The sequence below is a fragment of the Chiloscyllium plagiosum genome, unplaced genomic scaffold, assembly GCF_037043375.1.
Source record: "Chiloscyllium plagiosum isolate Xiang-an unplaced genomic scaffold, Cpla_swu_hap1 HiC_scaffold_25, whole genome shotgun sequence".
NCBI classification, from domain to species: domain Eukaryota; kingdom Metazoa; phylum Chordata; class Chondrichthyes; order Orectolobiformes; family Hemiscylliidae; genus Chiloscyllium; species Chiloscyllium plagiosum.
In genome coordinates, this window is record NW_028270163.1 from 56,336,846 (window position 1) to 56,353,904 (window position 17,059).

The window sequence follows — 17,059 nt, forward strand, 5'->3', positions numbered from 1 at the left end:
AGAGATTTGGCTTTACATTTCGGATCTTTAACTGATTTTAAAAGCGACTTGCTGTCATGATGGGTTTTTAAAGCAACACTCCCAGATTAGTTACCAGACTAGTCTAGTAACATTACCATATCACCAACAGAGTATCAACAGTAGACAGATTACCACAGTTCCCAATAGGTGCATTGGTATTTTAAGGGTGCTTTCAGGTTGGATGTGTATACAGTGAGCTTAGTTAACTGCACATTTAACAAGATGGTCAGATTATGCTGATGAATATTACTCTACTAGAAATTTGGGATGGTTTTGACTGGGACTTTCATTACAAGGGGAAAAGTGACAGCAGATATAGTCCCGTTGCTATATCGATTAAGGAATTCCATTCACTTAACCCCACAATTCCCATTTTACCAGTCTTAAACATGCTGGGTTTTGGGAGAGGCCAACTCATGGAATTGGTTGGAAATGCTAATCGCCCAACTATGCTCACCGTTAACACAGAAGTGTACTTTCCAACAAGAATACTGAACACTGATCAGGGACTTGAATCTTGGATGAGTTTCTGCTAATACCCCAGCTGAACCTCATCTAACACAAGTGGTTGATAACTTTTAATTTGCACCCATCAGTTACACACTAATCGATCAGAAAAGGTTGACCACAACCCCTTTTCAAAGATTCTAAATGGTTAGTCAAAGGTTTTTCATTTGCACTTACCAGTAAAAGCAGCAAACGTGCTCTTTTCAAGAAGATCGCAAGATACATAGCTGACGCGGTTGGCTAATAGTTCCATTAAATTGTTTGATCTCAGGTACACCTCACTAGGACGTAGATATGCTGTACAAAATCCTGCGCCATTCTCAGCTGGACTGTCGGTGGGTAACCATGACAGAGTTGCAAGATACATTGCAAAAGAAGAATGAATTTCGTTCTTTAGGATTTTATCCTGGCTGTTCAAGAGTCTAGCTGTGCAGTACTGAGACAACCTGCAACTGGAATAGAGAATTAACAGAAGTTAACTTTGAGAATATTGAAAATAGTTCACTGTGGAAGCCAGACATGTTCCTCCCCAGTAGGAATTACATTTAGATTAGATTAGTGTGGAAACAGGCCCTTCAGCCCAACAAGTCCACACCGACCTGTAACCCACCCAGACCCATTCTCCTACCCCTACACCTAACACTACGGGCAATTTAGCATGGTCAATTCACCTAACCTGCACATTTTTGGACTGTGGAAGGAAACCGGAGCACCCGGAGGAAACCCACGCAGACAAGGGAGAATGTGCAAACTCCACACAGTCAGTCGCTTGAGGCGGGAATTGAACCCGGGTCTGCTGGCGCTGTGAGACAACAGTGTTAACCACCGTGCCGCCCACTGAAGAAAAGAGATTCTTATTCCTCTCTTAAGCCTTATGCAACAGCCTGACTGTTCATTAGAACTTCCATGAAAACATAAGGAAAAAAACAGAGACTTCACAGGATAGCAGGTGATAACAGATGAGAAACTCCCACTACCCTGTATATACATTATCGCGATGAATGTTCTTATTCATCAACTTTATTCATACTAAGTGGAACTTGTTACATGAACAGATGAGGCAAATATTTTCAATGTATTTACGGGGAAGTGAGATCACTGCATGAGGGAAAAAAAGAGAAAGTTTGATGGGGTTACATTAAAAGGAGCAGAACAAAGTCTACAGCCTGTTTCAGGGCCTCAGGCTCAATGCAATGATGTATTGCCTGAGTTAATGTACAAATGATTTCTGATTTTGGCATAGAAATGTAACTCCAGTCCTCAGCGGGTTAGCACACAATGTTCACAGCAGCAGGAGGAGCAGAGTGTGTTACCCTTGTGGCTCTATAATGCAAGAAATGACTGGCTCCAGCCAGGCATTGAGGAGAAGGAATTCCCAAAGAAGGGTGACACAATTTGCCTTGGCATTTCACGCCAGCCCTTCGACAGGAAACAGGTTAGGAACTGAAAGACAGCAGAAGCAAAAACAGAAATTGCTGGAAATGCTCAGCAGGTCTGGCAGCATCTATGGACAGAAATCAAAGTTAATGTTGTGAGTCCAGTGACCCTTCCTCAGAACCTGTTGTTTGCTCAACGTCCTACAACCTTGGGTGGGATAAAGGAGGAAGAGAAAAAGAGGAGAAAGGAGGAAGCAAGCAATGCGGGGAGGAGGAAAGAAGTCAATTTTAAAAAGAAATCTAAGTTTGATTTAAATATAAGGCAAATCACACACAGTTAACTTACCCAGAGTCCCAGTTTCTGTCAAAAAGTTTGAGCAGGTTTATCCTCTGTTGGAATTTCATTTGATCAGACAGAACCTCTGTAGTCAAGAGGGTGTGAAGCTCCTCACAGACATAATCTTCCACAATATATGTATTATCTGCTGTGCTGGGCCACAATTCACAGATTTGTGCCCATGGGCTAGATACCTACAAACACGTAAAAGAAAAATTACTTCAGCTGGAAATTTATAAAATCCATCAACATAACGCAACTTTAGCCTACATTGCTGATAAGAATCCATTTTCCCAGCTCTTCATTGTAAAGATACTCAGGCCCCTTGCCTGTCAGTGCTACAGTTTAGGGGCCAGGACTGGGACCACCCAGGAGAAAATGAGGACTGCAGATGCTGGAGATCAGAGTCGAGAGAGTGGTGCTGGAAAAGCACAGCAGGTCAGGCAGCATCCGAGGAGCAGGAGAATCGACGTTTCGGGTATAAGCCCTTCATCAGGATGTCAGATAAAATTCAAGTCGAGTCTCCTGCTCCTCGGATGCTGACTGACCTGCTGTGCTTTTCCAGCCCCACACTCCCGACTGGGACAAACCAGTCAATACATCACCAGGAAACAGCTTTACCTACTCAGTCATCAAGGGAAAGCTGACGAAGATTGCAAAGGGGTAGCGACTCACAAACAAAAGCAGCAGCAGTCAAAATGGACTGGGTGGGATGAAGAGAAGTGAGAAGTGGTTTGTGTGGAGCTCAAACATTGTCACAGATCAAATGGGCTGAACAGCCTGTTTCTGTAAATACACACTGTGTATGTAAACTCTGTCAAGTTTGGGTACATACCACAATTAAAATAAGATTAATAATAAGTTTAACTAACCAGTTCCTGTTTTGTAAAGGTGCGTTTTTTCTTTTGAAAAACAAACAAATCCTGAACACCAAGGGAACTGAAATACATCCTCCATCCTTCAGAATCATTATCTGTCCGCAGGTAGCATGAGTCCAATAGTACCCAGTCAACACCTGAACATGCAAAAATATAATTACAACACATTGTAGAAACAAGAGTTTTATGTCAACTTGTCACCACCCCTCACACTGTACAGATTTTGTTTAATGTTAAATAATGTCTCAAGAGATTTGTGCCCTATTGGAGTTCCATTGTAATCCCCAATGAGCTGGGCTGGTTTTGTAGCAGCATTGTCAGATACTGACCACAAGGAGGCACCAAGCACCTCCTCATGCTGGGAAAAGGAGAGAAAGCAATTCCACCTCTCTGCTGCTAGCATAGACAACCACTTCATAAGTCACCTGCCTGTCTCCCCTAGACAGACTAGAGGCAGCAAACAGACCACACAAGGGAGACAGAAATGCATCGATTATATGAAAGATTCATTTATAATGTACTCAGCGCTAAGCCTAACAAGTCAAATTCACTGTTAACCAACATTGAATACAGAATTTATTTTATTATTCTATCTGACAGTTCAGAATCAACCTTGCGTAATGGCACTTATTTGCTGTAACACATCCCAGTATCTAATATCTATTTATTGTCCCCATTCCCACCTCCCCAACTTTGTTTTTACCTGGAAGGTCCACCGGTAAATTAATGGCATTCTTGTAGTTACATGTAAAGTTGACATTAACGTGTACTGGACAGACAAAGCCCTTGTTGGTAAGCACTGGAATGTAGGGTCTGAACTGCTGTAGCTCATTATCCTGACAGTGCATTTTGAGGAAGATGCTGTAGCTGACTACAACACCTTGAGACTTCTCCTGGAAAAAGTCAATGATAGAGAGGGGAGGAGAAAAAAATACATAAAGTGAACAATCTGGAGGTTAAAACCAACATCAGATTTTGGGGCCAATAACATCAAAATGACATTCACCCCATTTCAGTAAAGATATATACTGTGTGAAAACATCCCTCATGCCCCTATGATCAATCATCCAAATTACTGTCAAATTACTGTCAAAATTACATCCAAATTACTGTCAAACTAAATTACTGTCATGATTTAGTTTGTTTCCAAGAGTATTAAAACAACATACTTAGCAGCACCTTTCAGGTAATAATTAATTGCTTCACAAAGAGCTTAGAAAGGAAATCCAAAACAATGACCACCAATGTGACCAAACTCAGGAGTTACTCAAAAGACCAGAACTGGAGGAGCAGAGTTATCGGAGGGCTACAGATATAGGGAGGGGTGAGATCATAGGTTAATGTGAAATAAGGTTATTTTAAAATTGAGATGTTGCTTAGGGAGCCAAAATAGGTCAACAAGGTTTGGATACCAGCATCAAAAGCTTTTGTGGAGTTTGAGTTTCTGGGAGGAGAAAGTGAGGTCTGCAGATGCTGGAGATCAGAGCTGAAAATGTGTTGCTGGAAAAGCGCAGCAGGTCAGGCAGCATCCAGGGAACAGGAGAATCGATGTTTCGGGCATAAGCCCTTCTTCAGGAATGAGGAAAGTTTGTCCAGCAGGCTAAGATAAAAGGTAGGGAGGAGGGCTCCAGCAGGCTAAGATAAAAGGCAGGGAGGAGGGTTCCAGCAGGCTAAGATAAAAGGTAGGGAGGAGGGTTCCAGAAGGCTAAGATAAAAGGCAGGGAGGAGGGTTCCAGCAGGCTAAGATAAAAGGTATCTTAGCCTGCTGGACAAACTTTCCTCATTCCTGAAGAAGGGCTTATGCCAGAAACGTCGATTCTTGAGTTTCTGGGAGGTGAGGCTGGCCATGGCTGTAATTGAAAAGCCAGGTCCAGAGGTATCAAAAATCTGGATGTAGGTGCACCAAGACAGGGAAGACTTGGGTCATACCACAGAGGTGAAATTAGGCAGCCTTGGGATGAGACAATATATAGTCAGAATCATATCTTGGAGTCAAACACGATACCTAATGTGTTAACAGGATTTTTCAGCTTCACAGAGGTGCCAAGGACTCAGCTCATGGTGGAGCAGAAGACAATGGTTAGCATTGCTGCCTCACAGCACCAGGAACCCGGGTTCGATTCCAACCTTGGGCGACTATCTGCGTGGGGTTTGCACTTTCTCTCCGTGTCTGCGTGGGTTTGCTCCAGGGGCTCTGGTTTCCTCCCAGAGTCGAAAGATGTGTAGGTTAGCTGGATTGGCCATGCTAAATAGCCGATAGTGTCCAGGGATGTGCAGGCGAGGTGGGTTAGCCATGGGGAATGCAGGGTTACAGGATGGTGGGTGTTTTAATGGGATGCTCTTCAGAGGGTCGGTGTGGACTTGATGGGCCAAATGGCCTGCTTCCACACTGTATGGATTCAAGGTTCTACATTCCGTGATGAAAATATGACTCGCACAGCAGAGACTTCTGCACTAAATGTGACAGCGTTGAATTGGAAAAGTTTACCTTCCATTTTTGCTCCTTCAAGGTGGGTAGAATGTACTCGAACATGACTTTGTCTGGTTTAAGATAATAAACATCCATCCTTTCCAGAAGTTTGCGAATCTGCGAGTTACCCAAATTGTCAAGGCAGGTAAGCACATTGGGATGGATGGTCTTTAGATCCCGATATAGCTCCTGAATACCTAATTAGAAAAACAGAGAGCTGTGATTAAGATCAATTTTAAATTACAGACCATCTCAAAAGGAATCCACAGTAATACAGAGAAGACAGGGATCGGTGATTCTGAACCTACAACCCAACCTTACTTTAAAAGCTGTTGCCAAGTTTAAATGCACTCTCAGCCCTGGGAAAACAGGATTTAGTATCCTCAGGAGAAAGTGAGGGCTGCAGATGCTGGGGATCAGTGCTTAAAAATGTGTTGCTGGAAAAGCGCAGCAGATCAGGCAGCATCCAAGGAGCAGGAGAATCGACGTTTCGGGCATAAGCCCTTCTTCAGGAATGAGGAGGGTGTGCCTCAGTTTGGTAGTTCTAGGGCTGTAACAATGATAGTACCATACTAGGCACTTCGGCACAAGGAGAAGTTGGCTGACAGCCAATAAATTCCAAAATACACCTCAGCCTCCTTTTAAGAGGATAGGTAGCCTGCTATTAAGCTGATGGCAAGGGCATTAGTGTGAACTGCCGGGCCAACAGAATATGTTCTGCATTTAGCAGACGCCGTTTGAAGTGGAGCAGCAGAACAGCAGAGATGCTCAGGCTTAGCAGGAAGGGGACAAGGACAACAATTAACCCTTTACTGTGCTCGGTACCCTGCATCAAACAGTTAACTAATGGGGGTCACCCATCCCATCAAACCACTCTGGAGTCCTTTGCTATGGCATGGGCAGGAGTGGATTGAGGGAAATTGCAAACAGCAGCAGAACAAAGTCTTGGTAAAACCGAGCTCTCTAAAATGATACTCCATTAAGCCATGTCTTGGCATTAGATCTTTAATTTGGAGCAACACAAGCCATCCTCACCTTGCACGCGGTTTACAAATTGTTCATTCTCTTCATCGTAAAGAGGGAAAAATATGGCTTGACCTTTGAGTGACACCATCCTTCCATCAGCAAGAGGAATGATTGGAACTGATTTCAGATCATCCAAGAGTTGTTCAGTGTTCCCATATTCTTGATCGAGGCTGCGATAGTTACACACCAGCAATTTTGCAATCTTTTTCATGTCATCATCTGATCAATGAATTGTAAAAGAAAAATTTAAATCTGAAGTAAAATCAGAGTCAAAATTTACATTCTTCCACCCTCCCAAAACCTGATTTCATCCCACATCAGGGAAGAGGAAAACAGCAACTTTATATAATCAAGCTACTTCTAAACTTCTTAATTCTTCCCCTTTGAATTTTACAGAACCTTGAAGCTAAGGAGCTTCTTAGATTCCCCAATGAAATTTATTTTCCTCAAAAAATAGCCATAAGTTCAACACATTTAAATTTTCTGAACTTTACTTCCTAAATGTGAAAACTTGCTGGTGGCCTGCACTTGGGTCTTGGCTTTTCACAATGCCAAGAGGTTACGAGACTTGTTTCATTAGATTTGTACAGCTTATGTGAATGAGCTAATTAAATACAATAACCATGGTAAACTATCCAGTCAAGTCCACAGAGAAACCCTTGTGTCCAAGTACTTTATGTTTTTTTAAAAGTAACTGGCAATTTATGTAAAAAGTACAAATTTCCACAAGTTATAAAACTATAGAATCATCATAATATTTTTGGTCAGTAACAGAATTGTCTCAAATCAGTGACAAAAGAGTTCAGCACATCCAGGATCATCAAAGTTGATAAAGATTCCACATTTTTCTTTAATCATTCACTGGGGCCAGCGTCTGTACCGCATCCCTAACTGCCCTTCAGCTCAGAGAACAGTTAAGAGTCAACTACATTGCTGATAACCTAGAGTCACATAGAGGCCAGGGCTGGTAAGGGCAGTGGATATCCTTCTCCAAATAGACATTAATGGACCAGATGGGTTTTTCTTATACAACAACTAATGGTGTCATGCCACCATTACTGAACTTAGCTTTACATTCCATATTTATTTCAGTGAATTTTTTTTCTCTAGAACACAAAGGTGCTGGCTGGCATTCCCTCCAGACATACACCTTTGACCACAGATCCGTTGCAATTTGTCTGTGGAAGCATGGAAAAGTACCTGAGGTGCATGCCGCAAAGCATCTCAGCAAACTGAAGGCAGCCTGAAAATGTCAGTAATTCGCTACCATGCTGTGATTTGCTAGTTGATATTAAATATAGTACAATGCACTATTGTTTTGGAGCTACAACTTCTGAGTAACTTGTGAAAATATAGCGCAACTAATAAAAAGGACAGGTTTATTACCATCGAAAGCAGAGTTAGTCTGTGTTAGTTCCTTTGCAATGGCTTTGGTGACTGCAATAATATCAGCACTGCTGAGTTTGTGTATCCCCAGGGCAGAGACCAGGGCAGGGTTGAGTGCAGACTGAAGCACTGGGTTCAGGTAAGCCAGATTCAGGTGTTTCTGAAGGAGCTCTGGGGTGATCACTTCTCGTACCAAGGCATCATGTGTTATAGCCGTTTGAGAAGGTAATCTGTATTCAGTCTTGCCATCTGCAACGACAAAAATGGAGACACGGTTAACTTAACGACTACAGAGAGTGGCAAGCAGCCAGTCACTGGTTCCCCAAACCATGTAATGTTTGTCATGAACCCTCTTGTATAGGTTTACAAGTGATGTTTTATATCTACCCATTAAGCATTAGGAATTAATTTCAGATTGAAGACAGTGCCTTTATTAATAACATTAAATCAATAAGAAATGGATAAATCAGGGAACCACAATGGATCTCATGTTGCCTGTAAGAACTGTTTACAACTGTTCCTAGTTTCTAATTATTGAGTGTGGGAGGGAAACAGGAGGGAGGAAGGTTGGAAAAAGAAATGGCTTCCATTAGCTGCAAAGTGAACTTTGATCTAGATAGTGTGCTCTGGTTTGCAGGATATTAACAAATCCATCAGTCCTAAAATCAAACATTTAAACAAGTCGGGCTGGACAGACAGGCTGAACAGTGACAAATGGAATTCAATGAAAAGTGCGAGGTGATGCATTTAAGGAGGATTAACAAGGCAAGGGAGTACATGATAAATGGCTGGACCCTAGGAAGGACAGAGGATCAGAGAGACCTTGCTCTGCATATCCATAAATCCTTTAAAGTAGGGAGGCAGGAGGATGAAGGTGGTTAAAGCAGCAATGGGATGCTTACCTTTGTTAATCAGGGTATTGAATACAAGAGTGAACAAATTATAATGGAGCTGTACAGAACATCAGTTAGGCCACAGCTGAAGTACAATGTGCAGTCTGGTAACCATGTGACCATTGTCCCAGACCACCATAGTCCTATTCTCCCATTAGTGGGAGACAGCTGGTGGTGATTTAACCTCAAGAGTCACCACAACTCAGGCAGGGAGTGAGCATGAGAAGGCAGGACTTTATGATAATCTCATGGTTGCCACACATTAGGAAGGATGTGACTACACTGCAGGGATGCAGAGGAGATTCACCACCATGTTCCATGAACCGGAGTGATTCGGCTATGAAATGAGACTGGATAGGCTGGGAACTAAAACAGAATCTGCTGGTGAAACTCAGTAGGTCCAGCAGCATCTGCGGAGAGAAAACAGAGTCAATGTTTCCAGTCTAGTGGCACTTCTTCAGAACTGTTCTGACAAACCCATTTCTGATGCAGACTCACTGGAAGCGTTAACTCTGTTTTCTCTCCTCGGATACTGCCAGACCTGCTGAATTTCTCCAGTTATTTCTACTTTGTTTCAGATTTCCATCATCCGCAATTCTTTGGTTTATTTTAAATAGACTAGAGTTGTTTCCCTTTGAGCAGGGAAGGCTGAAGGTCAACTGATGGAGGTACACAAAGTTCTGAGGGACGTAGACAGGGTAGATAGGGAGAAACATTTCCCCTTAGTATATGTATCAACAATCACGGGGTACAGTTTTAAGTTAAGGGGCAGGAGGTTTAGAGGGGATTTGAGGGCAAAATATTTTCACCCAGAATGTGTCTGGGTATCTGGAATTCACTGCCTGAAAGTGGTAGAAGCAGGAACTCTCAATAATTAAGAATGTGGGCGGCACGGTGGCACAGTGGTTAGCACTGCTGCCTCACAGCGTCAGAGACCCGGGTTCAATTCCCGCCTCAGGCGACTGACTGTGTGGAGTTTGCACATTCTCCCCGTGTCTGCGTGGGTTTCCTCCGGGTGCTCCGGTTTCCTCCCACCATCCAAAGATGTGCAGGGTCAGGTGAATTGGCCATGCTAAATTGCCCATAGTGTTAGGTAAGGGGTAAATGTAGGGGTATGGGTGGGTTTCGCTTTGGCGGGTCGGTGTGGACTTGTTGGGCCGAAGGGCCTGTTTCCACACTGTAATCTAATCTAAATCTAAAAATCTAAAAACCATTCTGATGAGCACTTTGTAATGGCACAGTATACAAGGCTATACTCAAGTGCTGGAAATGGCAGCAGAATAGATGGATATTTGGTTACTGGCACCAACACAATGGGCTGAAGGGCCTCTTTTCATGCTGTAAAAGCTCCGACTCTGAAGGATTTTCTAGAAAACAGCATTGCTATTTGTACCTGAGCTCTTTTCATCTTTCAAGTGTATTTATTCCAAATGTGGCATGAAGCGATATTTTTAATCCATTTCAGTCAGTTCACAGGGATCAGCTGCACAAATTAATTTTAAAAACCACTATTCAATCACACCGTTTCCATGGGAAGCTCTCCTTGAATCTTAATAAGGTATTAATTCAACGTACAGACTGAATATATGCATGAAGAAATCTTCCTACCTTTGTTTTCTATTGTGGGTAAACAGGTCTGTGCTTTAAGGAGCTGAATAATCTGCCCGGCAACAGGTTGAAAGAAATCTAAAATCTCATCTGGTAGTGGAAGAAACTGCAGAAAATGGCAGAGACCTTCTAGTCCTTTAAAATTCGGATGGTTCTGTTTAGAACATTAACAAAAAATGGTGTAACCACATTGGAACCATCTAAGTTACCAGCAGAAATAAAATAAAAATCTCCCTGCGAATACTTATACAATATACTTTACGACACATGAATCAATATAACATCAGCCATTTAAAAGAATACACATTTAAATCCCACATACTTTCATTCATTAGCCCAAGGGCAGATCCACAAACACACCTAGAATCACCAAATCAAGTGAAATCCTTCTTAATCTGAAGATACCGCCTTACAGAATCACACAACATTATGGGACTGAGGGAGGCCATTCAGCCCACTATGTCTGCACACGATCTCTCAGTATTTAACTCAGTGCCAATTTCCTGGTTTTTAAAATAGAAACATCAAATGCCCTCTTGAATATCTCAATTGAACACGCCAAAGGTTTCTCACCTTTTACAAAACAATTTCACTCATTGATTTTTCTTTGCAGGCTTGCACTTACAAAACTATACTGTGAGTTAATTTTAAAATATACCAAAATCAAAAATGATGTGACATTTTGTATAAAGGCATAATGAGAGATATAAATGTGCTTTAAGAAGTAATTGTATCTCAGTTTTAATTCATAAAGATTTAATTAATAAAAAATTGATATATCTGAGTATTCAAGAGGAAGTGAGTCAGATTTGAGTTTCCTTGTTAGTGCTCAATGTCAGTATCAGTTCAGGTAACATGTGTCTTCAGTTGTGCTTAACCAGGATAACACGATATTTCACAGCAGCCATATTTGTGGCTACTCTTGGCTACATCCAATTCGTGTGTGATTATGACAATCACTCCTGGGATAGAGAATCATACACAGTACTACTCCAGAAACTAAACAACAAAACATAAGTGGTACCATGGGAGTGCTGTGCTGTCAAATGTGCTGCCTTTCAGATGAGATAATGGACCAAGAGCATGTCTACACACAGTTGGGGGATGCAAAAGATTCAATTGCATGAAGAGCAACGAACTTCCTCCTGAGTCTTGGGTCAAGAGTTAACTCTCAAACAACATCAGTATATTATCTGGTCATTATCACATGGTTGTGAATTTGCATAGAACCCTTCCAGAGAGTACATTACAGGTTATGAAATATCTTTGGGATGTCATGGAAGTTTCAGAAAGTGGATATAAGTGTAAAGTCTTTTTTTGCATTGAATTTTATGACTACAAAAAAAAACTAGACTTATACTAAACAAACACCACGTAGCCTGTCCCCCTATAAAGGCATTGGACTAGTCGCCTGTCCCCCTATAAAGGCATTGGACTAGTTTGGGCTAACTCAAACCTAGTACCATGAGTTACTATTTATTATCAATATAAAGTTCATCAGTTCCAAATTTCAACATTTTAAGTCTAAACACTACGTCATTTAAAAAACCAAAAAATTCAGTAATTACTTTGAATGTTTCCATCGCTTCCAGAAACAGCTGTGGGATTTCACAACGCAGCCACTGATTCCACAAACTGTCACGGTCAATATCTTCACGGGAGGAAGGAATATCAAAGTCACCTGGGATAAAGAAAGAGAAAGATTTTTCAAAGTTTTAAAAATCGTACAAGGCCAAGCAATAGAAATTGGTGGAGCCAGTCACACTGTAGTCTCCAATCTGAAATCATTGATCACTCTGAATGATGAGATGGTCCCTCTTAGTTATGCAGACTGTGGCCAAGTTGGTCGCCTTTAGTAATTCACATCAGGCTACATGCACTTTAACAGACAGGATGCACAAAACAGAAAGAAAACTGGTCACATTAAGATAATGGTAAGTTATTCATTTTAGAAAAAAAGTATATTTTCTCTCCTCACCACCCTCAGCCTCCTGTATCACACTACAGCTAACCAGCCAGGCATAATACAAGCAGTACCTGAAAATAACCTAAAAACAACTCTGTCTCTAAGGCAGCTTGGAGTGGTCTAGGTTTCTCCATTGTGGAAACCAGTTTGGTATTACACACAATGTACCAACTCTAAACACTAGCTTTAAAATAACTGATCAAAATCTAATCTAATTTGGAATTATAAACATTCTGTACTTGGTTATTAAAATAATTTTTGGTTTATCTACTTGCATTTAGAAATAGAAACACCAATGTTTATGGAGTTGTTTAGGGATCAGTGATTTACAATCAATTTATGAGGATTCTCAATCCCAAAACTTTCTTTTTTGAGGCATTCCTTTGCAATCTTGGAAAATTGTCTCTTAAAATGTTCATTTCTGATGAAGGGCTTTTGCCTGAAACATCTATTTTCCTGCTCCTCAGACGCTGCCTGACCTGCTGTGCTTTTCCAGCACCACTCTAATCTAGACTCTGATCTCCAGCATCTGCACTCCTCACTTTTGCCTCTTAAAATGTACTGTCAATGATGCTATTATAGTTAATACTAGTTCAATCTGGGCATAGATTTATTTCACTGATTCAATCTCTATACACAGATATCACTTGAACCTGTCCTGCTGTTTCCTTCTCAACATTAGCAACAGTTAAAGATTTCACACCAATCACTGAAGGAATGTCTCAGGTGGTTACACAAAGTCAGATCACAGTTTCAGGACTTGAAAACAGTCTAGGCTGGAACCTCAATGCATTACTGAAACAATGCTGCATTATTGGAGATGGTAGATATTGATGAGATGTTAAATTGATCAGCTGAACATAAAGTATCTCATGACATGCTGGAGAAGCAGTAGGGGAATTATCCTGGCTAAGTCCCCCTGCACTGAAAACAGATTAATCAAGCATTCAGCTCACTAGCTACTTGAATTCTGGATGTGTATAACAGTGATAGCATCTCAGATGTAACTCACTGGCTGGGAAGTACTTGTGTATTACCCGTTAAAAGATTTTGTAAGCAAAAATGATTTAATTCTTTCCAAGCCACTTGCAAATGTAACCTGTCAGGGCTTTTTAAATGTGTTCCCTAGAGACAGATTACAATATTGTGCTCACTTTTCCTGTAAGATAGACCTACAATAGAATTCAAATCTGGATTTGTATAAGCCAGTTTGAGACTTTAAAGATGTATCGATAAATTCACCAAGCCTTCACTCCTGACGAGGAGGTCTGATAGTGATATCTGGTCGGCATGGATGAGTTGAACCAAAGGGTCTGTTTCCATTTCTATGACTTTATGAATGAAGATCAAAAATAGGGCTGTCAAACTAAAGTCTCTCCCTTGATTTGGAATCTCTTTGAGTGTAGTATCAATGAATTTGCTCTATAAATTCTGTGGCATCTTAAATGGATGCTTTAGGAGACATGGGAAAACTCTGGCAGATAAGCCTTGGTAAAAATTAAAATGAAACAAATACCTTGTATTATAAAGCGGAAACCGAAACTCCTGAGAGGTAAAAAGGCAAACACAGGCTGTTTCTCTGGCAGGCATCTGACAGCCAGTTTCTGCTTCTCTGTGTTAAGTTTGAAGGCAAGAGCCAACTCAGTGAGTTCCACATTGTCTTTAATCTGCAAACATACAACATTCAATTTCAAAGCACTGAGAGATATTTCCATGTAAGTGTGTGAACAGGAAAGGTTTGGAGGCATATGGGCCAGGAGCAGGCAGGTGGAACTAGTTTAGTTTGGGATTATGGTTGGCATAGACTGGTTTGACCGAAGGATCTATTCCCATTCTGCATGACCCTGCTTCACTTTAAAATTGCTTCGTTCAATAGGACTCTACAAACAGTATACTCTGCTTCCTCAGTCTTGTGTTCCAACAGGAAATGGACTCCATTATTGCAGAGTAACAGTTTCCAAATACTTCCCAGTTTTGACCTAAGCTGAAAGATCAGCTTCCAGATCTCCAAAGTCTTCCACTCTTTCCAGTGGGACAGATACTAACCTCTATCTGAACTTTGCCCAGGTAATAAAAACCGAGATTTCAAAACGCAGAGCATAAGATAGTGAAAGTAGATTTGAAACCACCATCTCCTACACTGTATATGTGCAAAATAATTATTTACAACTAATGCAATTGGCAAAATCTGTATACAGAGATAGGGCATTCCAGGATAGCCAGTAGTTAGGAGAAAGTGAGGACTACAGATGCTGGAGTCACAAAGTGTAGTGCTGGAAAAGCACAGACGGTCAGGCAGCATCTAGGAACAGGAGTCAATGTTTCAAGCATAAACCCTTCATCAGGAATCCTTGAAACATCAACTCTCATGCTCCTCGGATACTACCTGACCAGCTGTGCTTTTCCAGCACCACACTCTTTGACTCTTACAGCCAATAGTTAACTGATCTGTTGGCACACATTGCATTGCTTCTCATTGTCAAATGCAGTACTATAGCGTACTATAGCGTCCACCACCTTTTCCATACTACTGGTGCTAATAGATTTGCTGGCTATGTGTGTTGGCCAAGTAAAACCAAAGGGTTAAATAAGAAGCACAGTTTTAAAAACCCACCAACTCCCCACTAAACAAGTGCCTTTGATATGTGCTGTCCAATTCTGGGCCCCACACCTCAGGAAGGACATGCTGGTACTGGAACATGCCCAGTGGAGATTCATACGGATGATCCCTGGAATGGTAGACCTAACATATGATGAACAGCTGAGCATCCTGGGATTATATTCATTACAGTTTAGAAGATTGAGGAGAGATCTAATAGAAACTTACAGGATAATGCATGGCTTAGAAAGGGTGGACGCTGGGAAATTGTTTCCGTCAGGCAGGGATACTAGGACCCGTGGGCACAGCCTTAGAATTAGAGGGGGTCAATTTAGAATGGAAATGAGGAGACATTTCTTCAGCCAGAGAGTGGTGGGCCTGTGGAATTCATTGCCACGGAGCGCAGTGGAGACCGGAACATTAAATGTCTTCAAGCAGAGATTGATAAATTCTTGATCTCACAAGGAATTAAGGGATACGGGGAGAGTGCGGGTAAGTGGAGTTGAAATGCCCATCAGCCATGATTAAATGACAGAGTGGACTCAATGGGCCAATTGGCCTGACTTCCGCAATTATGTCTTATGGTGTTATCAGCTACAACCTGAATCTCATCACCAAGGTAAAAACACTGCAATCTGGCCCAACGTCAGATACATATAGACTACACCCCACCTTAATAAAAAGCAGGAAAGTAATGTTACAAAGTACTCCTCACAAAGAAGAGCGTCAATTCAAAGTTTGTGAGAAGATTTGTAGCTCGGGTGCTCTTTAGAACATAGAACATAGAAAAATACAGCGCAGTACAGGCCCTTTGGCCCTCGATGTTGCGCCGATCCAAGCCCACCTAACCTACACTAGCCCACTATCCTCCATATGCCTAACCAATGCCTGTTTAAATGCCCAGAAAGAGGGAGAGTCCACCACTGCTACTGGCAGGGCATTCCATGAACTCACGACTTGCTGAGTAAAGAATCTACCCCTAACATCTGTCCTATACCTACCACCCCTTAATTTAAAGCTATGCCCCCTCGTAATAGCTGACTCCATACGTGGAAAAAGGTTCTCATGGTCAACCCTATCTAAACCCCTAATCATCTTGTACAATCATCTTTGTTGTGGTTTTGTTCGCCGAGCTGGGAATTTGTGTTGCAGACGTTTCGTCCCCTGTCTAGGTGACGTCCTCAGTGTTTGGGAGCCTCCTGTGAAGCGCTTCTGTGATCTTTCCTCCGCCATTTGGAGGAACTGACAACCGGAAGCAGCAGATTCAAACCACTACAAATGGCAGAGGAAAGATCACAGAAGCGCTTCACAGGAGGCTCCCAAGCACTGAGGATGTCACCTAGACAGGGGACGAAACTTCTGCAACACAAATTCCCAGCTCGGCGAACAGAACCACAACAACGAGCGTCAATTCTTTATTAGCTGTTATCACTGTACACAGATTTATTTAGGATGTCTGGTCAGCACGGATGAGTTGGACAGAAGGGTCTGTTTCCATGCTGTGTATTTCTATGAATCCATGACATGGCAGGGCAGGACAAATTGTTTAAATGTGAATAACTTGCCTTCCTTGCATCTAGAATCTTCTTGATCACCAGCCATCGATCAGTTCCAGTTTTATGTTTCACCTCCAGTATGTTATTGTTGAAATCTTGACGACTCACCCAGAAATCCTGGGCTTTTACCTGGTCAGAGCACATTGTTTTTCAGCAAGGCATGGGTTAAGAGACTGGAAAAGCAAATTCAATGGGCTAATGCCTTATGCCTAATTCCTACATTTCTAGAAGGGAATTATGTTCATCAAACGTATTAAACTTCTTTCAGGATGAAATGAACAGTGTGGGTGTTTAAGGTTAAGGTTATGGTATTCCAGTATGGGTTAAAGAAAAACCAATTGATGGAATCCGAAAGACATTTGATAAGTGTCACATAAAACAGATACTGTGCAATGTACCAGCCCATGCTCTTGGGGTTAGGACATTATATATATAC

General features: G+C 41.7%; 1 protein-coding gene across 4 annotated transcripts in view; it reads right to left on the reverse strand.

The window, feature by feature from the left end:
- LOC122562305 (uncharacterized) overlaps positions 1–17,059 on the reverse strand; it is a 152,232-nt gene that overhangs the window by 46,340 nt on the left and 88,833 nt on the right. For all 4 annotated transcript variants that reach the window (XM_043715131.2, XM_043715130.2, XM_043715129.2 and 1 more), the window contains 11 exons: positions 16,633–16,752; positions 13,985–14,135; positions 12,071–12,183; positions 10,503–10,656; positions 8,002–8,250; positions 6,625–6,834; positions 5,608–5,786; positions 3,823–4,012; positions 3,114–3,256; positions 2,251–2,435; positions 706–980 (listed from right to left, as the gene is read on the reverse strand). In XM_043715131.2, coding sequence (XP_043571066.2) covers positions 706–980; positions 2,251–2,435; positions 3,114–3,256; positions 3,823–4,012; positions 5,608–5,786; positions 6,625–6,834; positions 8,002–8,250; positions 10,503–10,656; positions 12,071–12,183; positions 13,985–14,135; positions 16,633–16,752 — 1,969 coding nt within the window. The remainder of the gene's footprint in view (positions 1–705; positions 981–2,250; positions 2,436–3,113; positions 3,257–3,822; positions 4,013–5,607; positions 5,787–6,624; positions 6,835–8,001; positions 8,251–10,502; positions 10,657–12,070; positions 12,184–13,984; positions 14,136–16,632; positions 16,753–17,059) is intronic.